Consider the following 24,677-nt stretch of genomic DNA (forward strand, 5'->3'; position numbering starts at 1 on the left):
CCCAGCTTAGATTTGCAGGATGCCTGATCTGTCAAGATAACACTGATAATATCTGACATGCAGCCTTCGCTGAAATAATGAGATGTGGGCTTCAAAGGAGGAGTGCCTTTAAAACATCTATTATTGGTTTGCACTAGCTCGTGCACTGACCCCAGGACCTTTGTCTTATTAACTGTGCCAGTATCATGATTCCCATGGATGTTTCTTTTTCATAATCACGGATCATTTGCACTGTTAAACTTTGTGTAACCTTTTCAGAGATAAAGTGTCTTGAATCCTTAACTGTCAAACTGCTTTCTTTAACACCTCAAAGACTTACTGCACTGTGTTGCCTTGGCTCATTTTGCGTCGCCTCATTCTTAGTCTGGACGTGCTTTGGGCTAACATGGCATTGTTTAATCATGTGGTCGTGTGTCGTTCCAGTAATAATTCCCTGTTTCTGCTCTTGTTTGGCACAGGCTGGGGTTCCATTCGGTATGGATGTTTGGAAAACTATTAACCACCGTGTGTCAAAATGTGCACAGCTCTGGTCAATGAAACTATTCTCTGCTCAGTGACTGCACTGTGAATTCTTGAGGCTGTATCACAATGAGCAGAAATGTTTCAATTTCTGTCCTAATTTTCTGTGGCTTTGGTAGAGTAAGTGGAAGATTATCAAATCGCACCATTTGCAGTTTCCACTTATCACTGCTATTAAAGGAACAGTCTGTTTCACTACTTCTTTTTTTTTTTTAATTTTTTTAACCTGACTGAATTATCTGATTTTCTGTCACGGTACCAATATTTTTGTTGCGTCTCCCATGACATAGAACACAAGGAAATGAGAAACTACACTGTAAGGTCAGAAATAAATGGGCACGGTTCATGTCTAATTTCAAATGGATTTGAGTCCGTGTCGAGATTTTTGGCAAATGGGTATTTGAAATTCAGGTCACGTTTGAATTAAAGCCTCATTTCTTCATTCAGAGTTAATGGCAAAAACTAAATGAAATGCCTCTGCATGGATAAAGTCATTTAGTTTCAGTGACTACCAAGAGTCATAACTAATATCAACCACATTCAGAGTCTAAACTGAGCAATTTATATGTCTCCCTCAGCCTGTAGTGAAACTATTTGTTCTAAATTAGACTAACGACATTAAAACTAATGTTATTCATGAAATTGTGGATTATAAATTATTATAGAGGCTGACCATCCACACCCCCCAGTGTACCCACTCAAAATGTGGTCTTATGCATTTTTTTTTTTTTTTTTTCCCTTACCAGGCGAGAAGAGAGCAGCGGAGTATTTATCATTATTCCCTGAATTGCATTACAGGCGCAGGCTCACTGAAGGCGCAGACACCGCACAAGTGTACCCTGCTAATAATCCAGACACCCACACATTTGTTTTCAGCGAGATAAAGACGTCAGTGAGAGCCGCGCATGCAGGCCTCCTCGTTAAAGAGCTGTACATTTTTTTTTGTTCGCCATTGTCGTGGAGTGTCAGGGACCCTCTCGAGTGGTGGTCAATCTTTTCCCTTTCACAGAGAAGTCTAAGATGTGAGAGTCTGCAGCTCTTCTGTGTTCAGAGACAGAAGCAGTTTATTCTTGAACATAATGACAGTGGCGCATTCAGTGCATATTAAATTTTGACTTACGGCACATCATAATGCCGAGTTCCATTTACCTCAGATGCAGGAAGCCGGAGCTGGGAATGACGTCACCCCCGAGTTATCGGCGTTCCAGTTACGGAAAACAAGATGGCTTCATCCATAAAAGCTCTTGCCTTGTCCCAATATAATTTGGTGGAAACTTGGTGTGTTATATATTTACATTTTTTGAGTGCCAAGTGAGTTTAAAAAGTTTAAAAAATCTTGATATTAACTGATATAGAACGATAATGTTAAATGAAATGAAATCTGTTTACAAACAGTATTTTGAATTTTTTTCTATTTTTATTTGCAGTGACAGGATGACACGATGCAGAAATTTAAAAATTAAATTAAATTAAAAAAAGTTTTAACTGTGAAAGAAACAACAACAACAGCAGCATTTCAACATATGTATATCAAAAAATACTGTCTATGCGACTGAGTTAATGCTACAGAAACTAACCAGAAGAGCTAATAAATGGAATATTACTGGCGCTTCTAATTACTGTTCACACACGGCAGCCATCTTGGTAACTCAACTTGGGAGTAGTGAGGATTTAAGACTTTCTGAGTAGGAAATCTGTTCGTACCGTAGGAAGAAACTTGTCCATTCATTTGAGAGTTTGCCACCTGGCAGAGCACGTACGATTTTTTTTTTTTTTAAACACCTGCCTGCTGAGACATGAACGTGTGCAGACAATAAAACCAAATCAGTTGTGTATTGTGCTGCATTTTCACCTTAAGGAAACCAAACCTTTTTCAGATTAATGAGTTAAAATGAGCCGGTTGAATGTGGCATTAGGAAAACCTTGGTCTCGCACTACACTTTCTCATTATGTGCCGCATTCAGCCCAATAATTACTATCTGCTTTCCTGTCTGTGTTTACACGAATGTATTGATGACAAAGCAGATGGAGTTCTATGAGAAATCTCTGTGATCTGCCTCAGCAAACAATAACCCCATAATAACCGTGTCGTTGTGTACCTGTGCACGAACCCCTATTCAAAGCAGAGCTCAGTCCATGAATCCCTTCAGTAAACTGATCAGTATTCTCCCTTTAGTTGCTGTAAATATTGAGATAAGATTTATTTATTTTTTTCTCTGCCATATGATGTTGTATCTGCGACTGAAGGACCCTTAAAGCTGCTCTACTGGCTGCGGACTTAATTGATTTGGAAAGTCGCCAGCTCCACAGTGGTCAGGATCACATCCCAAGGTTCATTTTCTGCATTTAAGATTTAGGGGTGTCTTAAAAGCCTTCAAGCAAAGCGAGAGCTCGACACATACACGAAAACACGGCGACTAAATCCTTAGAATTCCGCACCTCGAGACCAATCGTGTTGCACCCGAAGAAGTAAAAGCACCCATTCATAATTCACGTCGCTCCTCCGTAATTATCTTAACTGCTGCCAAAACAAAAAAATATGCACAGGGGAGTCAAACTGCAGGCATCGCCCGAAACCACAGCGCTCTAGGAATTCACAGGATACACACACCTGCTTCCTATCCTTCAATAAAAGTGTTAGGAGGGAGACTCTCATCCACAGACTCATCTTTCTTAGGAACACGTTCATATTCACACTGTGGAGAAAATTATATTTGCGCCGGATAATAACGGAAATCAGCAGCGTGGGTGAGGTCAACAGTCCGTGTACTTTAGGGATTTAAAGTTCGGTCTATTTGATTCTCAATTTAAAAAAAGAGAACTAAAGGAGAAAATAGCTGTTATTTGATTCATATCAAACCCGATGGTTTTTATAGGTGAAGTAGACAACGATAAGATGAAGTTGTTTACAGCAGTCAATGATTTTGTAGCTCTCTGCGGAAAAAGTCGGAACAATATTCAGATGTAATGTCAGAGTAAATGACACAAGCTACATCTTTTGAATTTATGTCTCAGTGTTTGACATCTGAATATGAAGAAAAACAACGTTTGTTTAGTGCTGAAATAATGTTTCATGCCTTTGAGATCGGTGTATATTACAGATGTAAGCTGCTTCCTGTTTTGCTGAAGGAAAATACAGCAGTTGTTTTGTTTTTGACTATTTTTTTTCACATTTTTTTTATTATTTAGTTGTTAGTGTGAAGAATGTTAAGGCTCATGTTAACTTTTTTTTGTTTTAGACTACAGAGCAAAGTCGTTTTAGGATTTCAAAATCAAATAACAAATCAATGAAATGTTTTTCCCGTTTTCGTTTCTGGTTTCAAAAGCAACCCTGAAAAAAAAAAGATGCATAGACCGTAGAAGTAGGCAGATTAAAGTGTATTATAGACATGTATTGCATGTATTCAAGGCTTAACGTACTGAGACATTTAAAAACACCATTGAAGTAAATCTTCACGCTCAGCTTCAGCAGTTCAGATCATTTTATAGCCACATGTTCCCTCCACCTTCCCCACATGCCTCTTTACAGTCTATATAAATATTTGTGCTCATACAACAACACTAATCAGCTGCCTCCACATTCTCAACCACTGCCTGTACTTACTAACCCATTTTAATGTGGGTATTTTTTATAAAATACTTCAGCCCCTTTGAAGGCTTTGTGAGCAGAGGGTCAGTCTGTAGCTGCAAAACAAAAGCGATGTTTCTGAAATTTCCATTAAGTACAATTACGCTTTGTACGTGTTTCCATTGAAAGATGTGCTGAGCTGTAACTCTCTTAAGGTCTCGTGTCCCCATATCCCATAATTCTCTTAAATGCTTGTCATGCAAGACTTCACTTTGAGGAAGGTGGGACTTCAAATGAACTGGTCACATGACCCCCCCCCCCCCCCCCCGGTGTCGGCGGTGATGGGGAAATATATCGTATGTGTTTCCATTATCAGGTTCTATATTTAGGTTTTGCACATTTCTAGGGGTAAAGGAAATGCACCATGTGTCACGTTAGTGGATGGTTGAGGCTTCTGCGTCTATTTGACACAGCGGCGACCAGTGTTTGGGTGGTGTCTTTTCAGAGCGAGCCAGACTGACGAGCGCACAACAATAAATGGCTGGCGCTGGCACAGGCTACGTGAGAAGGTTACAGCGTCTACGTCCTGCAGCACTTTAAAGGAGCCTTAACTCTGATTCCTTCCACAGCATTGAGAGCACGGCCACTAAATAAATGCATATTGTTCCAGTAAAGCCTTAAAATATAATGAAAGCATCTGGTCCGCAGGATTAAGAGAATGTTTAAATATATGCAAACTCAAAAATACAGGTAAATCTATCCAGGGAAAACTTTAAATTGCCTTAACCGAACAAGCAGAGAACGGTAAATTGGATTTATGTGCACGTCTATCTGATCAATGTGAACACAATATTTTCAGTCTTTTTGCGAGAGTGAAGTAAAATATGTAGACTATGGATCAGAAAACCAAAACAGAAAACTCTCTAAAGCTTTGTAGAAGTGAGGGGTTTAGAGACTTTATCCAGTGTTGATACAAAAACATAGATGCTACTTGTAGTGGAAATGGACTCTTTTTCTTATAGACCACTCACCCAAGTGCCTTCTTTAGTTTCAACTTCTTTTAGATTTGTTTTTAACATTTCGATCGCCATGTGCTCACCTGTAGCATGGCAGCAGCCAGATAGACGGACATGAAGATGGCTGTCAGGGAGGTGTGGCCGCTCTTCATCAGGTGAATGGTGTAGAGGAAGATTAGGTGACCGGGGATCACTAAAAGGAGGAGCACCTGAGCGGACCGATGATTGGCTCCTGAGAAGAGTCGAATAAGATGGGGGAAGGTTAACGTTGTGGTCGAGAGATCTATTCCTTCGCAAGATGAAGTAAATACTTACTGAAATTGAATGACATAGGTAAACTGTCTGGCTGGTTCTTAACAGCAGTTCATTTGACAGCTCATTTACACCTGCAGAGCTCCACTAGTAGAACAGCTCACCAGGAAAGCCACAGTCCCAAAACTCTAAGGCTAATCCTGACAGGCACTCTGTTAACCACGACATCCAAACCTACTTCACACGTGTGCGAAAGCCAAGGAAAATGTGTCCGACTGAGCCCTTCTCATCAGCAGCCAGCATAGTATTTGTTGTAGCCAAAATAAAGAACACTTCACAGCTATTATACTGGAGCTGTTCGTCAGATTTTGTTAGAAAGTGGTTACCTGTTCCAAAGAATGTGCGGCAGGGGTAGTAGCAGCCCTTGGCCTCGTCCGGAACTTCCCCGGGAGCACAGTGGAAATGCAGGTAGGTGGAAATCCTGCTGGCCTGGATGGCCACCAGGTTACCCCCGATACCTGCACACAACAGAGAGGTGGGTCACGACTAAAGTTTCAATACCTCATTGTTTTCTAACATTAACAGTTTTGCTAGGGTTGTGTAGTTTCCAGATACTAATAATGTAACTGGAACACTTGCTTTTTCTGCTTTAATATGTTGGTAATCCATGTAAGACCTGAAATGTGAATGCTGTTTTTATTATCAAATTGTCGTGACGAATGATAAAAGAGCTGCAGGCTGAAGTCTTTTAGTGTTTCTAATCTAATTCACAGAGCTACAGAGTTTGTTAAGCCTTTAAATGCATCAATCCGTTCCTCCAATGGGACTTTAAAGAACATGCGGATCCCCTGTGCTGCTGCACGCTCAGTTATTTGTTACCCTGTTAAAACATTTTGCCGCGGTCAGTCAGAATGTCAGCAGCGGAAAAAGGTTGACTGAACTATTTCTTCCACAATTATAGAAAAGTAAACCAGTGGGTAATGTAGTGAATGCCGTCCTGTAGAGCTGTAGGTTCTAACCGGGTTTTGTGGCTCTCGTAAATAGTCAAGCACGATCACAGCTATGCATCAAACTGTCATACCCCACACAGGAGACCATTGCTTGGGAGTTGTCATTTATATAATGTTACATTTACTCTTACGGTTCAGTATGATCGCTGTGTTTGTGTTACAGGAGAAGCAAATTATTTGGCCAATAGTAGAAGAAAAGTATAGTGAAGAAAGTTAAGAAAAGAAAAAAAGACAACAATGTTGAAGTGATTTCTTCTATTCAAGCTCACAGGCTTGCACAAACAAGTAATTTCTAGTTAAGTAGGCAAATATTCAACAGTGAAATCCACCTAACACTGCACACGGTGCAAGCAACCGAGTGCCAGGACCGTCTAGATGCTACTGCAGAGCTGCTGCTGAACCATTACTTCTGCAGCGTCAGTTTGATGCTGGAGTAGTACGTTTCTACTTAAGTATTTACGGCTGCTTCTCAACCTTCACAATTTTCAAATCGATTGTTTTGGATCAATAAAGATGGAAAACATGGAGGAAAGGTTAACTGAGGAGGTTCAGAGATACAAACATTTGTACGACTCGTCTTCGGCGAAAGTTTAAGTCGCCATTGTTGAAAGTGAGGCAGGATGTAGAAACAAAAATACACTTGACTGTCTAAAAAGACACAGCGCCGACTAGCCCAGCAGTATAAAAGACTCAGACCAGCATAGACAGGACCCTAAATGAACCTTAGGGTTTACTGTCTACCGTTTTTGTACAAAGTTGATGAATGCAGCATATTTACAACTAATACAAGGCATTTACATACATTTACATTTCTTGATTTGAGACATTGAGGCTTAATATAAATTTAAACTTTAGTGTTAAATCCCTAGGTAACCTGGAAAACAAAAGTACCTGCACGATATAATCGATCATTTTGAGAGTGCCACAAGCAGCTTTGTGTGAAGGCTGTGTAATTCCATCAAACTCAATTAGAAATCTAGCTTTAAGGGTAGCAGGACGTTAACAAGGTCAGGAAACATAAATAATTAAATCTCTAAGACTTTCAACCCAATTATGTTTCCCATTCCTTCTAGACTTTGCTTATTTCTCTGAATTAAAGAGTGTTGTCTGCTATTACTGTTCACTCCCTTTATGGATTGGTTAACCAGTAACACATTCACACATCACATCACACTCGACATTTTGTTTTTCAAGACAGTGAAATGATCACAGCCATTTACCATTTCCATCTCACAGGTTTGATTTTGATTCAAGGAGATGATCATTCGTGAAAATCCGCAACGGGGCCATTCTACATTCACTTGCTGCGGCTGCAACACCTTTTCCCTTAGCGAGCAACACACCAACTAACTTTGTGTTTTTCCCATCCTCCACGCTCTGGTGTGTAACAAACCCTGCAGGAGAGCACACGCACTGTACATACAGATACAGACATCAAACCAGCAGACAGGTGGGTAAGAAAGGCTTTCTTAAAATTTATGTCTGAAAACAAACCGCTCTGGGTGCAACTGAGGCATCCTTATCCAGAGTCACAGCACATGTATAATTCACATGCACCTGCAGTTCAACGGGGAAACAAATCTTCTATATGTGATGGGAAATGAAATGGTTGTGTACTAGAAACAGTATCCAAAAAAACAAAACAAGAAGCAGTAGGTATTCGTCAACCCCCCTCCCTTCCACCCCCCCACTCCCTCCCAGATAAGCCTGTTTTTGCAGTGAGCATATTAAATTAGACACTGCCACCACCTCAGGGTGATGGCCACTTAATTCAATCTATTGCGGCTCTTGGGTGACATTTTATTGGAGCGTTACCAGCACCAGAGCCCCCCCCCCACACCTCCCATGGGCCTGTAAACAGACATAACTTCACAATGAACATTCAATCTGCCCCAATCTGTCCTCACCCCATCATACGGCCCTTACAGATTTAAATAAGTCACTGTGGATATTCTTATTTGCCGTCTTCATAAGCGAGGAACGGATTGAGCAAGAGCGGTTACCATATCTGAATACTGCATAGTATGTGTTTCTGCATACTTTATTTTAGGATGCAATTTGGCATAACAAAATATAGGTTATTCGGGTCATTGAAATTATAGTTTGCACTGGCTTGAACTTTCTGGCCCTGGGCGTCTGGGATGCATTTTGGGGTAAGAGGGCGGAGGGTGCTCTTGCCACCTCAGCAGGGGGCAGAGGTAGAGAGATGGAGGTTATGGGGGCGATCTGGCTTATTTAGGTCACCGACTCTGACAGGAGGAAAGAGGATGAGGATGTCTGGGTAGCAACAAGGCCTCACTGGAGCTACGGGGGGCGAGGGGGGTTCTCAATGGGCTACTGAGCCCAGAAGGCAGGGAGCGCAGGGACGCCATGTCTGCACATCTCACCTCCTCGGATTTTCATTCCGTTTGAGCTGAACGGCTCTGACATGACACCGCGGCAAACACAGATAAAATTATAAAACGTGATTAAACTAAAACATTGACAGAAGGGCGGGAAAATGACTTATTGGTGTAAGTGAGATGTAAAGAAGGCAGACACCCTATCACAAATCAAACAACAGAAGGAAAGAAGAAAAAGAAAAGAATAGGCAAATATGCCAAAATGACAAGCGAAGATTAAAGCTTGGCTGTCTCCGAGTGCTGTCGAGTGGAAAAGTACAGAACAGGATGCATAACACAATAAGACATCAGCAAACACCTGAACAAATGAAAGAAGATGCAGATTTGATGCAGTATACTGTACCTACTGAAACATGTAGAATAAGAAAGAGTTCAAAAATGAATAAATGGAGGACACTTGCTCAAGAATACCATTTAAAACTTTTAATGTTAGAATCATTTAAGCTACCGCAATACCTTTCATTGCGGGAGACGTTGAATTAATAACCCTAGAGTATTAAAATGAAATAATGGAGGTCAGTGTGGTGATGCTCGCGCTCTTTCATTTAACCTGTCTTTTCTTATCAGGCTCTACACATCTCCTTCCCACTTTCCTTTCTAATCCAACATCCACACGCCATCCTTTCGCCGCCGCTGTTCCGTCTGCCCTTTCTCCAATTGTACTCCTTTTATTAGGACGGGAGCGGCGGTGCATTTTAATCAGCTGAAATGCACAAGCCCGCCGCCTCAGTGTTTCCCGAGGCACGGACGAAACGTTATAAATCACGGAGAGTTAAAAAGTTTACCGAGACGTGGATTTGTTCCCAACAGTGCGTGCGCGAAATAAAACACGGCCGTGCTCGTAAACAGACGCGCGCTCGCTCGGATCCCCAGCTGTTTTGTGACTGGTTACGTTCCGACAGAAAACCAATTAGAGTTGGAATCGTGCTGCATCTCGTTAAATGTCTCTCATTAATGTCATTTAATTAAAAGCTTATCTCTTGTTGTGAAGGTGCCAGAGCCCTGGCAACCGTGGCTGAGCCCGTTGGCAGTGGGAGATGGAAGCCAGAGAAAATGGAAGAGGACCAGTTTTATGAAGTGGAGACAGACAGACTGCGGCCGACTGTCTAAACCAGTCTCATTAGGTAACTTATTTATGCTGATGAACATTTGGAATCTGTTTTTAGCAACTGTTTATCTGTCTGACTGTTACTTACTCACTCAGTTTTCACCTCCACGTTCATTCCCACCTGGGAGCCGGACGGCACAAGACAAATAGACTCTACGACGTGTTATTCATCTTGTGTGTAAACACTTTGTCTCCATTTCTGCTAGAAGGGTCAGAAACTGCATTAATTAAAAACTGAGAGAACCACCACAGACAGCGTTTCTCTGCGCCCGAACTTCAAAGTGAAACAGCTTGCTGCCATCCTGTGCGTAATATAAAACTGTGGCGTATCGCTGATGCTCATTAAAAGGGGGATCTCATTAGGACGACTTTCAGCTCATCGCGGCATTTAAGAATGTAAACCGACAAAATACTAAACAGTCCACCCTCACAACAACTAATAGTCCCCCGGGAACAGGCTCACAAAAAAAAAAAAAAAAAGTAAACGTCTTGGCACCAAAGTGGGTTCAGTTCTAATCGCTTGTACGCCCTCTCAGGGTAAAAGTTAAAACGGTAACACGGCTGTCTTAAAGTGAGCTCAGTGGGAGACAGACCTCCCATGGAGCAGAGCAATAGACCTGAAGGAGTGAGAGATGGGTGGCATTATTTCTTTCTATTATATTATTTCTTTCATCTTTAGCGCCTACATTGGTGCAGTTTGCTTTAAATGTCAGAATACGTCTGACTCATCACAGCATTATCTCTGATGTCTATTAGCTCCTAACTACAGAACTACTTCTTTTTTTTTTAAACCGCTTCACAGATCTCATTCTAACAAATAATAGTTTTGGTTATGAGGGAACGGGTTTAAAAACATCTACTGTATATCCACAATATAGCCTAAGCTTCTACATCAACTGATTATTCTTTTTATGCGTGCATGTTTTTTGTCTCGCGTCCCTGTTTAACTCTGACCTGTATGGAGGTTTGTTCAAGGGGTGGGAAAGGACATGAGGTAGCTGTTGAACTGTCTGGACCATAGACTGTATAAAGATGGACATGGAACAGCTCTTCAAGTAGAGCTCCCCCTGGTGACTTGCTGTAGTATAGGTCATAAGCTCCACCCCCTCCATGTTAGAGGATGGGACTTGGGCTAAACTAAAACAAGAAAATGCCATTTTTTCCAAGGATAGTTTTTGTCATTTTAGGTAGTTAATATAATGCTAATGCATACTCAAGTGTCCACTTGTCTAAATTTAATTTTAGTTTTGTTACGCGAGGCTACAGAAACAGGATGTGACATCCTGATGACTACAAGTTGGCCCTGCCAACTGCTCTGTGGAGTGGTCCCAAAGGACTGTGAGCGTTAATAAATAAATGAATGGTACAGTGTATAATCCAACACTTCTTTGTAATTGCTGGAAGTGGAGCAGAACACAATAAAAAACTACGGTCTGGATGCACAATTATTTTTCATTTGCAAACAGTTTGCTACTGCTGCATGTTGTATGCACAAAAATTCCTTTTCAATAAAGAATAGCAAAAAAGAATGGTTTACAGTAACACATGGAGTAATGCCCTCCATGCTGATAAAACACAAAAACAGTTTTGCCATAATACTGTTTTGTCTGGAGGAAAAAGGGGGATGTCTGCAAGAGGAGCAAACCAACCCTGAAACATCATAAGAAAGGAGGATTGTGTGGCTATTTTCAAATAACAAGTCAAGACACCGGCCAGGAAGTTAAAGCTTGGCCGCGGCTGGGAATTCCAAATGGACAATGACCCCGAGCACACTCTCAAAGCTGTGTCAGAACGGCTGAAAAACAATAAAATTAAAGGTGTAGAAGTGGTCAACACAAAGCCTTGACCTCTATCCAACAGAAAAGCAGAGCTAAAAAGTGTGTGTGAGCAGAGAGTCCTACAAACCCGACTAATTTAAACCAGTTCTCTGGGTTATGGGTTAAATTCAAACTACTTATCATAGGTAGCTTGAGGAAGGCTACATGAAATGTCTGACCAAAGCTAAGCAATTTAAAAGCTTTCAAAGAATAACTAAATGTACATTTATGTAAACCACTGACCCACTGGGAATGCGACAAAAAGTGAAATAAATGTTTCTCTCTACTCTACAAGATAGGTATCGCTTACTTGAACTTACACTGGACTAAGGAATGAACATCGCAGAGTGCATGTCTAGCAGTGTGAAAATATCCAAACATGCTTTATGTATCCTAATTGACAGGTTAGATGTTGAGAGAAGGGAAAGTGCTTCTATTTAAATGCAGTACATTTTCCTCCTCCACACTTTACCTGCCGAGGCAAGCTACACGACTTGAAGTGGCGGTGACTCGCTTCTTATTTGTCTCTGCTTCATTCGTGGTGTGAAAGCAAAGCCATTAAATCCACCTGTCTGTAAACTGTCACCGAAGCAATCTCACAGGCAACTGATATACGGGCATGTATATTTATGCAAATCTTTTGGCAGCCATGGTAACGGGTTGTGTGTTTTGCTGGATGAGTAAGTGGATTTCTGCCAACAAAATCAAAAGAATTCAAATGAGTGAAACGCTCAGACTACACAGAGAGCGTCACGGCTCTCTCTTCTGTCTCCAGAATGGAGATGCATTTTGGACCAATAAATGTTCATAATCCTTCATTTCTCTGATGTGCACGTCAGCGCAGCACAGCCATCACGATCCAATTTCCTCGGCAAATCCATGTGACTTTATGCTCACAGGATGAGAATAAAAATGTAAGTAATAGGACAGAACTACAGCTGCGTTTGAGACATACACATTTTCATTCAGGTCAAATATACATTGAAACCTCATCTAATCTCCATGTGTGGGACCTATGTCCTTGTGTAGGACACCTGGATCCAAGTACTACCAAAGAGCCCAGTGCATCTGCTTCACCAGTGCATTAAATTATTTGCCTGAATAACTCATCAAGCTTCCCTTTATCCATGACATGCCTCGTTGTGTCTGAACTGATATGTTAGCAAGTTAAAGTTAGGATACCTAGCTTAAACATTACCTCAATAATCAATGTCGAGTCAGTAATAGCTAAAGTTAGGATAATGTTAGGATAACTAGCATAAAAATTACCTTAATAAGCCAGCAAAAGCTTTTTTTTTATCGAAAAATTTTATCAGTTATCGGAATTGGCCCAAAAACTCCATATTGGTTGGGCCTTACTACGGTATAACGTATTAGCCAGTCAGTATGCACTGTACAAACGTGTGACAGAAGATAACGAAGCAGGTGGGACACTTAATCTCACTGTGTCCTGTGACACAAGACATATTGGATGTAGGATTAAAGTGATCTACCTAGAGGAGTAGAAGGTTTTCTTACCATATGTCTCCTCTAAATCCTCATGCATTTAAGAAGGCGTCACATTTAAACCTTTGGTGTCATCTTTGACCAGATAAGCCTCCTCTTGCCCCAGGGGTGAGCGATCGCAAATCAAAGACCTGCACCTCTTACTCACAGAGAATAAAGGAAGGAGCGGAGTCAGTACTCACCGTTGATAACCGGGGTGTATACTACAATGCCAGCCAGATTTGGGTCAGACACCGTTTTGTCCAGGATGAGTCCTCCGATGCTGCGCAGCACGAGATAATTAGATCATTAACTGTTATTAATGTGGGTGCTGGACGGACGGACAGAGATGGACAAAAGGGGAGAGAAACACAGAGACTGAAAAAACAAATGGGCAAATTAAGCCGCAGAGCTAACGTTTGTATTGATACTCTCCACTCTTAGAGCAGTTGTCTCAGCTCAAGCTCAGAGCGTATGTGCTTGGGTGCTGCAATTTGTTTAGGGGGTGAGTCACACAGCAGAGCAGACGCTCCTTTCTCCCCTTTCAAGCCTAGACGCATGCTCACCTGCTGATGACCATGGCAGTGATGACCGGCTCCCAGCCAGAGTAGAGCAGGGTGCGGCTGGCAGGGTGCTTGGAGGAGATGACCATCCACAGAGGAGTCAGACACATGAAGAAGGCGCAAACCAGCGACGACACGTATGGGTAGGAATCTGGGGAAGAGGAGGAGATGCTTCTGACTTCCGCAGTTTAAACACATTATCAAGTAATGAAAGGCTTATTACATTTTTGGACTGTGAGTCAGACTCTCGTCGAGAAAGCAATAATGTGGAATCTGATGGGTGACCATTTGTGAATAATCCCCCTTTAAAGTGCAATTACTCACATTTCAGAGAGGATCTAGAAGGCTGGGAAGCTGCTGTAAATTTGGCCTGATAGCTAATTAAGATATGGATGTCGACAATGATTCAAATATTTATTATATATCTTTTCCTAGGAACTGAATGAAGCATAATTCCTGGGTTACAGTCAGCCAGCTGTCAATCAACCATCACAACTACACCAAAAGTGTGTATGAACGCAAGAGGAACATCAAATTTTAGAGTTAAACGTCACCGCGGCAACAGGCTCACACTCAAAATGCTAACAAGCTGATGTTTAGCAGATATGATGATTACAACTCAACCTATTGCATGCTAATACTTGCTTAATTAAAATGATCACAAAGTGCAGCTGAGGCTGATGAGAATCTCATCAACTTAATAATTTGCTCCATGAATATTTTCCAGTGATCCTGCTAATTTGGCATTTATAAAAGTTTTCAAAGTGGTTAGAAGGATGAGAGCTGAGCCTGTTAACTTCAGCCTTAAATCCATCTGACATGCATACTTTTAACTTTAAGAATACAGAGAGAAAATACTCTCCAACACAGCCAAGGCTTTTCTCAAATTCTCTGTATTCATACCTTTTTCATTTCAGCTGCAATGTAGCACAACTGGTTTGAAAGAATAATGGAGGTAGAGCACCTGCATGTTGCCACCACCAGACGTTTCCTACGGGTTTCTGTTCCAAGCACTAAATAACTGTCATTAGGAAACAGCCCCAGATTTATTATGCTGATGGTGTAGTGGCAAAAGAACAGGATGTAAGAGGCTGTAGCAGATCTCGCGTCCTGAAACATAAAGCAGGTATACTGAAGCCTTGTTCCAGGGCGTCCCATCTCACTGTGGAGTAACAAGACAAGGACAGGGAATCTGAAACCAGCTGTTAACAAGCAGTAAGTAGGGTGGCTTTAAGCCAGCTCCCATTAATGTCTTCTACTGGACTGAGCATCCCTATTGCAGTGAATAAACCAATAAACAAACAGCTGATATTCCTGTATGTCTCCGGTGTAATACGTTTTGTGAAAACTATCTGGCAGGAAAATGAATGGTCCGGTTGCCAATTATCTCCTGCAAGCGACGATAAGTGCTTCAGTTTGTTCTGACGACCCACCATGAGTTTGCAGATTTGAAACTACAGTGACAGGAGGAAGGTGTTTCCTTGTCAAGGAAACTTGTGTAATAAAGGAGGGACCTGTCCAACCCTGACAGATATCGCACACGTTGGAAACACTCGGGTAGAAACAGGAAATGTAAATTACCATCATGGGGGAATGCAGTGGTAGGTAAAACAATCATTTCAATGACCTTCCATGCCACTTTCAATGCATGTATGGACATACACAAAACTCTAGTGGGTTAGATAATATCAGAAAAAAGTCAAAGACAGCCATCTATGACTATATCAATATGATTCTCAATGGATGCATGTTAAAAATCTTACCCAATACAACAAACTGTTGTACAGAGAATCACAGTTTATAAACTTTCTTCTCCTTCTTAAAATCTGGAGCCCACAGTATAGACAGTCCAGACAGAGACTGGTGTGTGCTACAACCTCACGTATTCTGGACTCAGTAGGTGAGAGCAGAGATGAGGAGAGAGCCACACAGGTCTGATAACCTTGACTCAGACTCTGGTTTTCACACTTGTAGGGGTTTGTTAACACTAAACTGGGGCTAAATGTGAAAGGTGTTCTACAGAGGTAGATGTAGCCTAAAACACAACACACCCACCAGTCAAAAGTTTGGGCACAGCTTCACAATCACTGGTTTAACTTGAACTATATTATAGATTAATGCCAAAGGAACGCATGTGGAATCCTGAATCATTTCAAATGGCTTTGGGTCATGTAACCGTGGAAGTGAGGTCATGTGACGCAGCACTCCATCACTCTCCTCATTGGTCTAATAGCCGTTCTTGGTTAAATAGTCCTCAGAGTGAAGTAAAAATAGCTGACAAGTGCTCACCACTAGAAATGGGTACTGATACACAGTACCATAATGGTGCTGACGTAAACTCTAGTAACCGGACCGAAAAGCAACGCAGACGTCGGTGCTTCATTTCAATGCCACTGAATTTTTAATTAGAGGCCCCTCAGCTCTTTCGCTGGGTCGACGGTACACGTGACATCACGTCAGTTTTTCACCTGCACGGATGGAAGTGAACCTTCAAAATGGCCAAATGGTCAAAAGTTCAGCTGAATTTCACCTAAAAAATGCAGACTGGGCAACCTGCAACAAATGCTCGAAGGAGATATCGTGCAAGGGAGGCAACACCTCGAATTTGATTAAACATCTGATGATTTAGAGGAGAGTCCCAGCCCTGAGTCCATGAATCCCAGTCCTATGTGTAACATGCTCATATTTTTGCAGAAAAACTGCTGAAAGTTTAATGTTGCTAACTGAAAAGTGAAAGTTGATTGAAAGTACTGTAAAATCTTTTGTTGGCATGGTCTCTGTGTTCCATATGTTCTGTATTCAGCTGCTGGTTTTGATAAACTGCTGTTTTTATTATCTCAGTTTGTTGTGCATTTTATTTTATACTGGTTAATTTATTTCTTAGTTATATTCTTGAAATTAATATTCTGTTCAAATTGCACGTCACAAAATGACTTAAAAGTAAAAAGGTACCGTTTGTTTTCCAATCTTTCGGCAATGCTTCAGAAGTCCTGCTTTAGCACCGATATCAGATAAAACCTAAACGATATCCTCCTCCAGACTGTTCCAGGTGACTAGCTCACAAAGTTGACTGAGAGAATCCTTGTTAAACAATTGTTTGCTTACTACATAATTCTATTCCTTCCTTGCTTTGACGTCTTCAGTATTAATGTACGAACTGGAACATAATAAGAATAAAGATGAACGGCCTGTTACAGCGTACACCTACAGTAAGTAGGTGCAGTCTGTTAATTTAACGTCATAACAGTTGTTTCTTCACATTTGTCTCGTTCTTTGGACTGCCCTCAAAACGCCCCAGCTGCCACATCCACACCAATACACACACTGTGTCAGCTTGGGAAGCTCTGGCCCCATTTCTTGGGTGTTTGGACTCCATCTCGTGCGCTCATTATCCCCGCTTTGATCTATTGTTGTGCCCCCTCACTAAAGCACTCGGTTACAGGCCTGTTTGTTAAAAGCACTCCATAAATAAACCCAACTGGACTCGGCTTGGTTCTGGCAGCTGCTCTGTCTGGATTCCCCCTTAAAATTAGAAGCATTAGAGACGTTCACTTTTAATGTGCTTATATAGTCATTTCTGTTTTGTGGAGAGTAAACTGAGAATGAGTTTCTATTAAGCGAGAAAGAGTCTGTGTGTGTGTGTGTGTGTGTGTGTGTGTGTGTGTGTGTGTGTGTGTGTGTGTGTGTGTGCGCATGTGTGGCCGAGCTCAAGAAGAACAGAGAGACACAGTCGGATGGACTGCACTGACCTGCTATGGAAATATGAAATCTGAAGTGTGCTTATTAAATTTAGCTCCCAGCACTAAACTGTCGTAGGGCCGGACGTCCGTGTCATCCAATTAGACCTGACACCCTTAGTGATTAAGAGACGCTCTCCAAAGGACACAGTGGTTAGTGTGCACTCTATTAGGCAACAGAACAGGTCTGGGTGTGACATATTTTAAACATGTGGAATGTGTGGTGGGTGAAAAGAGACACTCTGTTCCGCAACTGTAGGAAGGAGCAGCTACAGAGCGGGGCAAGAGGGACCCCTGCTGGCAGAGTGAGGGAACTGCCTCATTGCACAAGATCACAAGAAGCAAAGAAATGGACTTAAAACCACAACTGAGAGAACGTCAACCACGTTCACTCTTTTATTAAGATATTTATGATTCTCAATGGGGTTTGCTACGTCAAACCGAAGCTTGTTAAAACTGGAAACTTGGCCTTGACTAGATATAATTTCAAGATTTCAAAGCGAAACTAACAGGACAATATACAATTCCCTTGATCCTAGTCTAAAAATAACAATATGCTGCTGTCTGTCATTTCTGTCACAGCTGATGTTCACACTGTGGTACTGATGAGCCAGCAGATGTAGTATGTGTCTTCAGGGCTGACATTTTACTGACTGGACAGTCTCAACTATCATCTTGCATCATCAGTGCCACAGGTTTTTTTAGTACGGCTGATGTTGTACTTGACAGAGCTCAGAAATGAGAGAATGAGTCATTTTATACTGTACTGGACAAAGTCCAAACCTGAATTGTTAATCAATAATGTCCTGACTCACTACTTCGCAATAAACAACAACAACAACAACAACAAAATCATGGGCAGACAGGAGAGTATTCACTAAAATCACTGTTTCAGATGTGACAGGTGATGTGAGCTCTGCACATTTTCTAACTCGTAAAATGTTTGGCAATATTTAGTTACTTCTTCCCCATCCAAAACCTGTCACAAAACAAGATTTATCCGTTACCTACACCTGCCCACCTAGTGACGATTCAATGTTCTGCTGGGAAACTTCTGGACCTGACAATCGTGTGGATGTTACTTAGACATGTAGAAGTGGCCGTGAAGGGGAAGCAACAGTTCTAATTTAATGAGCCATTTCCCGGAACACCACCCACAACTATACTAGTGAGTGCTGTTTAATGTGGTAGTGTGTCTACATTTGATTGCTATCTAAGGTAACACCCAACAGTGAATGTGTTCTCTATATCTGCAATTTGCACAGTGCAGTTACATCTCATGGCCATAAGGTGGCGTCTTTAATGCACATTTATTTTATTTTTATTCATTTATGGTATTATTTTAATGTCTGACCTTGTTTATCATTATTGCTTTTATATGCACATTTGACTTCTACCTGAGGTACATTAAACAGAGCAAAGTGTTCTTGGTTCTAAGATACAATTTGCACAAAGATAAGATGGTTGATGTTTACATGTTAATATTTCTCTTATTTCAAGTTAAAATATGGTTAAATGATTTCAGTGTGTGTAAGTACTTTTTGAACATTTTAAGCACATTTCAACAATATAATAATGATAAAAATGATGATTTTGGTCACAATAATGCTAATATGAAACTTTGACATTGTTACATCTCTGGCAATGACACTCCTTGATGGCAGCAGCCATCCCCAGCAGGATGCAGCCTGACACACACACACACACACACACACACACACACACACACACACACACACACACACACACACACACACACACACACACACAAAAACGGAACAAAAACCATGAAGAACAACACAAGGTGTTGACCTGGCCTCTAAATTTCAGACGCTAAACTGATCAAGTATCTGTGGGTTGATCCACAGAGGCCCCTTCCCTCAACCCATAGGACCCAAAGACCCCCACTTTGGGTCTGGTAACCACAGGACCCCCTCAGAAGGTCCATATCCATTCTCTGAGAAGTCACAACTGTTTTGGAGGAACAAGGTAGACCTACAGAATATTAGAAACGTGGTCATAATGTTATGCCCGATTGGTTTATTTGCTAAAGAAAAGCTGCTGGATAAATGTTCCCAAGCTAAACCGATAAAGATAACTGGATTTTAGTGAACAAGTCTGTGAATGGTCGTCTAAAAGATGTTCCTGCAGCTCCACTAAGGCTGGAGTTGTGAACATTCCCTGACAACATTAACAAATAATTTAGTTTAAATGTTTGACAGGTAACTAATGGCCGTGACACACTCAGCCAATGTTTGGTTGTGGCTGAGTGTGTGCAGCCCATGTGTTGGTGGTGTGTCTTAGCAGTGACTCACGTACCCAGGCACTTGTAGAGGCCCTGACTTATCCAGGCCAGGATCGCCAAGGTAATGAGGTCACCAAAACTGGCTGCAATGGGTGTGGCTACGTTGTCTGGGTTGATGCCCGTCTTCTTTGAACCCACAATTACCCCAACCATGATGATACCTGAGTATGAGACAAAGAGGGTGGAGCACTTTATTAACGGTTATTACAAACTTTACACTCAGACCTCCTGTCTGTGCACTACAATGTGGAATAACTTAGTCAGTTTTAAAAACTCTCTCCTGCTAATCTTATTCCATAGATCTGAGTTTTTCATGGGACAAATGTACAGAATACATGTAATTTGTTAACTGTATCTTTTGCGTAAACTTTCACTCTATATTTCCTCTTTTCAGAATTAACTTTCCATTTAACAGTATGTTTTTTCTCTTTATTTCTCTATAAATAATGTAATTCTCACACTAGAGAGTACCTAGAATAAACCCCTTTGAGGGTTTTTTTGCACTCCCCAAACACATCTTTTTGTTTTCCATGTGCTCATCCGAATTATTTGTTTATGTGTAAACTGAAATATATTAGAGGTGCCTTTCAGACATCGTTTTTGTAATCCTCCTTTTTTTTTTTTAATCAGTGAAAACAGCTGGGTAGAAGGACAGGAGTGACCCAGCAAAAGGCATTAACAGTTTATTTTGGACTGTGGGACTTAGTCGGGCTGTGTGTGTTTACCCTGCAGGAGGGAGGCTATGAAGGCCGTGGCCACGCTGCTGGAGCACAGCAAAACAGCGTGGCTCATCTGAAACTTCCCCTCTGGGATCCAGCCGAGAACCACAGCTGCCACGGCCGCCAGAAAGCCCACCACAGTGGCCTGAACCTGGAGCAGAGAGGAGGAGGGGGGATGGGGGGGTTACAGCTGCGCTCTGACATTATTAAAAGGAAACAGGCAGTGCGACAGGACTACAAGAGGTGGGTGTAGCTGTAAGCACACACGGTGTAAAGGCTGTGTCAAGGTTCGCTACTGAAGTGTCACTATGACTCTATAATATTGTGGATTATCAGTGTGTGGGTAGATGATTAGCAGAGAGTGGACTCGGAGGTCAACAGAAAAGACACGTACAGTTCAAATGACTATGACCGTATAATATTAGAAACCGCACCACAGGCCCACTAACATTAATATTCATAATATTCGCTGATTTTATTAGAATATTAAATACACATAAAAGTGATTATTTTCATGTTCAAATATTAGAATGTATGCATGTAGAAGCTAATAAAAAATATATATATATATAACTACTAGTCATTTCTAAATGTAAGATGAGTTGTGTTTACCTGCTTCAGTGCCAGGTTGCCTATGATAAGATTCCATTTCTCGATGGGAGAATCCATCTTTCCCACGTTCACCTGAGTTAAGAGAAACAACAGAAAGAGGAAAAACAACGTTTTTTTTAGACTTCTGTGGCCGTGTATGCACAAACTACAGTCATTTTATAACATGGAAAGTGTTCACGTCTTTGAAGAGATGAATGAAATTGTAGAGAAGCAGAAATAAGTGGAAAAAAACTGGACAAAGTTCACATAGCTATAGGCGGTTAGACTTCTGCGTCAATCTGACGGCGTAGCTATGGCGACAGCACAGAATCTAATGGCGTAGCTTATTGTTTCGGATCAATAAAGAGGAACACATAGAGGAAATGTGAACTGAGGAGGTTCAGAGATACGCCTTCAGCCAATTTCGTCAAAATTCAGTCGCCAAAAAAGACTGGCAAGGAAGACACAGCGCCGACTAGTGTTTGGGTGGTGTTTTTACAGCCTGGCCCAGACTGACGAGCGCACAAGTATAAATGGCTCTCACCTGCGTAGATCACGTACGTAGGTTACAGCGCCTTCAGTATTTGGTTTCCATGAAGATGAGGGATTTGCAAGAGAAAAATTAAGAACAGGTGCGCTGGTTCAGATCATTCAAACTGCGCTCCTCCTGCTGGTAAGGCTGGAGTTCTGTTATAAATTTGAAGTCTACACTGCAGTCTCATACACCCCCCCAAAAAATCACATTTAACACTGTGAAGTCAACCATGTAATGTAAGTTACACCATTTCATTGGTTCATTGACTGCATATGTGTAATATCTGTTCTATGTATATTTACTGAAGAAGTGCAGTCACTTTTCTTGCTATCGCAGCCCTCTCCACACTGAATTCCTGTCCATTTCACGGCTGAGGAGAATAACAGTAACACGAAGACAAATTGTTATTTGGGACACCGCTGTGGAGAATCAGTTCGTGCTGAGCTCTTCTGTCCATGTTGACACAGGGCTGTGTGTGTGTGTGTGTGTGTGTAGAGCCGGATGCTGGCAGGAAGAGCCAGAAAACCAAACAAAGAAAGAATTCTCCCTCGTCACTGCTTCTGCTTCTTCTTCTTCTTCTTCTTCTTAGCAAAATTTTAGGAAGTGGAGGTCAACACCGAGATGTGGAACCACTGAGAAAGTATAAGTAGCTCTTTTATATAGAACTGAGACAGCACGGGTTAGTGGAAGGTATGATACAGTGCACTCATGAGCGAGCACATGATCACTAACAGGTAAACCGGTTCCCATCTTCCTTTTTATCTATGTTTATTTTTGGAGCAATGCATTTGCCATCTATCCTGCCATCAAGGCTGCAGCCTCTGTTCCATCTCTCTCTCTCTCTGCAGAAAATCACCCGGCAGTCTGCCACATCAGCAAATTCCTCTACTAATACCCGAAAGGCTCTTACACCAAAAAACATTCAGATGCCCCAAATAAATCCCGCTTGACACTCCAAAGTAATTTTTTACAGAAGGTAGTGGAAGAGAGAGTGGAGCCGACGAGGTCTGCTTTAGAATAGGACAATGTTATGTCTTTGCCTCCACTTTACCTGATGTTAAAACTGCAATTACAGGCCAGACAAGGTGAATGACAACAGTGACACACAGCAACAGGCAAGATGACACACGGCCGCAAAAAATGATGCAACTTCACACAAACAAACACGCGATGACGTTAATTTCTAGTGTACCTTGTACAGCAACTAAAGGACACGTCAGGAGGACGACGGGTTCTAACACTGCAAACAGATAAAATTGGGAACCTACAGCTTTCTATCAGCTAGGCCGGAGCGTAAAGCAGAAAGTGAGCAAAACCAGAAACTGTGTCAGAAAACACACATGATAATAACACATTTCAGGCTAATATAAGCGTGTTTCAAGCATGGGTCTGTTGCACTCTGCAAATGAAGCAAATAAAGCCCCTAGTGATAATTTCACTCTCCTTCATGTGGCGCATAAAAACAAACTTTTGAAAATAGGGTACCATCCGTACTGTATCTAAAAAGGGAAGGTGTGTGTGTGAGTGTTTCTCACCGCTGTGGACAGTCGCGAGGCCAGCGTCATCTCCAGGTTTCCCTTCAGGCCGAGCAGCGCAGGCACCAGGATGAAGATCTCCGTGATGTACTGGAACGCCTCCCAGTGCTACGGATAACCAGCGCATGGACATTTTAAAAACATATCTGGCATAACATAACATGGCAACATAACCTATTTTCCCCACTATCACTCCAGCTCGTTTGACATGCAAATGCGGCAAAGTCATTCAGATTCAGATAAGGCCAAATGGTCATTTGCATGATGCAGCTCTGAAACTGGGAACGGAATACAACAGCATCAGCAGACTTCCGTCAGTCGTTCTTATAAAGGATCCTTGGTGGTGTGTCAGAAAAGAGGCTATGGAGCGTGGAAGAGCAGGAAAGTTGCAAAGCAAAGCAAAACAAGCAAAAAAAAAAAAATAAAAATATTATTTTTTGTTTCCTAAAAGCATCCGAAAGTAGTCTTAAAAAAGAATAAGAGTTCAGACAGAAATTAACGCCGGTTAGTGAAAATTTGTACTGTGAATTTGTGAAACGCTGTGAATTCAAAAAAATACTTAATGGCATCTGTCAGTGTGAGAGAAAGGGCGGAGTGGTATAAACAGTTAGGCTCTATAAGCTATGCTGTACTTTAAGTCTTCATGTTTAGCTGACAACTATACATATTTGACGTATATACAGAGCTCGGTTGTAAGTCTGTATAAGACTTTGTTCATATTGGTGAAGTCAAACAGGTTGTCAATATACCTCCATGTTAGTCAAACAAAGATGAACAGTAACCTTAACACCAGCACAATTCTGAAGCAATTCAGCATTCTTGGAAAACTCTGGATAACCGGCTTGGGAAGCATTAAATTTGAAATGTAACGTACATGTATTTGTCCTCGTACTGCAAACTATATCAACTATATTATAACTATATTAAAAAGTGCTAAAGTCAAAGACTTTAGAAGTTTATTTTTTCATCTAGGGAGTCACCATTTTGAAGTGATGTAATCTAAGACGTCGCAGGGTTGGTTGGATCCCTCTGAACGCCGTTGGAAATGGACGAGGATGAAATGAGGCCGGTGTAATCCTACTGGATATGCTTTTGAACTGACCGGGTGTGGAAACCAAGCAGTGGTACCAGTAAGAGTGGAAGAAGTGGTGAAAGTGGTGGTTTGGAGAGAAGAATGTGTTGGCACCTCTACCTGGCCTGGTGTCAGTGCGGCTATTGTTCACTGAGTCACTGACACTTCTATAAAATGCGGTTTACTTGACTGAGGCCTTCATTTTCGCTCTTTAATAACTTCCAAAAGCATAGCATAGCAAGCATGGACGGTTTACAGCATCACAGCAGCATTTACATTTTCTGCGAGGGATGAGGGGATCACATTGACCCCCTCACCACTTTTTTCCTCACAACAAAGACCCAAGCCAGTAAATAGTCAGCAAGTTCTAAGTGGTTGCGATGCACAACTTGGCAGCCAGGCAGATAAAGATGGTAGCAATCGCTGACATGCATATAATGAGG

The 24,677-nt window shown here is 41.6% G+C and overlaps 1 protein-coding gene across 4 annotated transcripts in view; it reads right to left on the reverse strand.

Annotated features, from left to right (window-relative positions):
* Nucleotides 1-24,677, reverse strand: part of slc41a2b (solute carrier family 41 member 2b) — a 35,562-nt gene that overhangs the window by 7,644 nt on the left and 3,241 nt on the right. For all 4 annotated transcript variants that reach the window (XM_047575168.1, XM_047575164.1, XM_047575166.1 and 1 more), the window contains exons 3-10: nucleotides 23,163-23,270; nucleotides 21,114-21,185; nucleotides 20,508-20,652; nucleotides 19,797-19,943; nucleotides 13,744-13,891; nucleotides 13,381-13,460; nucleotides 5,742-5,873; nucleotides 5,187-5,335 (exon numbers count right to left, since the gene is read on the reverse strand). In XM_047575168.1, coding sequence (XP_047431124.1) covers nucleotides 5,187-5,335; nucleotides 5,742-5,873; nucleotides 13,381-13,460; nucleotides 13,744-13,891; nucleotides 19,797-19,943; nucleotides 20,508-20,652; nucleotides 21,114-21,185; nucleotides 23,163-23,270 — 981 coding nt within the window. The remainder of the gene's footprint in view (nucleotides 1-5,186; nucleotides 5,336-5,741; nucleotides 5,874-13,380; nucleotides 13,461-13,743; nucleotides 13,892-19,796; nucleotides 19,944-20,507; nucleotides 20,653-21,113; nucleotides 21,186-23,162; nucleotides 23,271-24,677) is intronic.

The sequence above is a fragment of the Mugil cephalus genome, chromosome 22 (genome assembly GCF_022458985.1).
Source record: "Mugil cephalus isolate CIBA_MC_2020 chromosome 22, CIBA_Mcephalus_1.1, whole genome shotgun sequence".
In the NCBI taxonomy this organism is placed as follows: domain Eukaryota; kingdom Metazoa; phylum Chordata; class Actinopteri; order Mugiliformes; family Mugilidae; genus Mugil; species Mugil cephalus.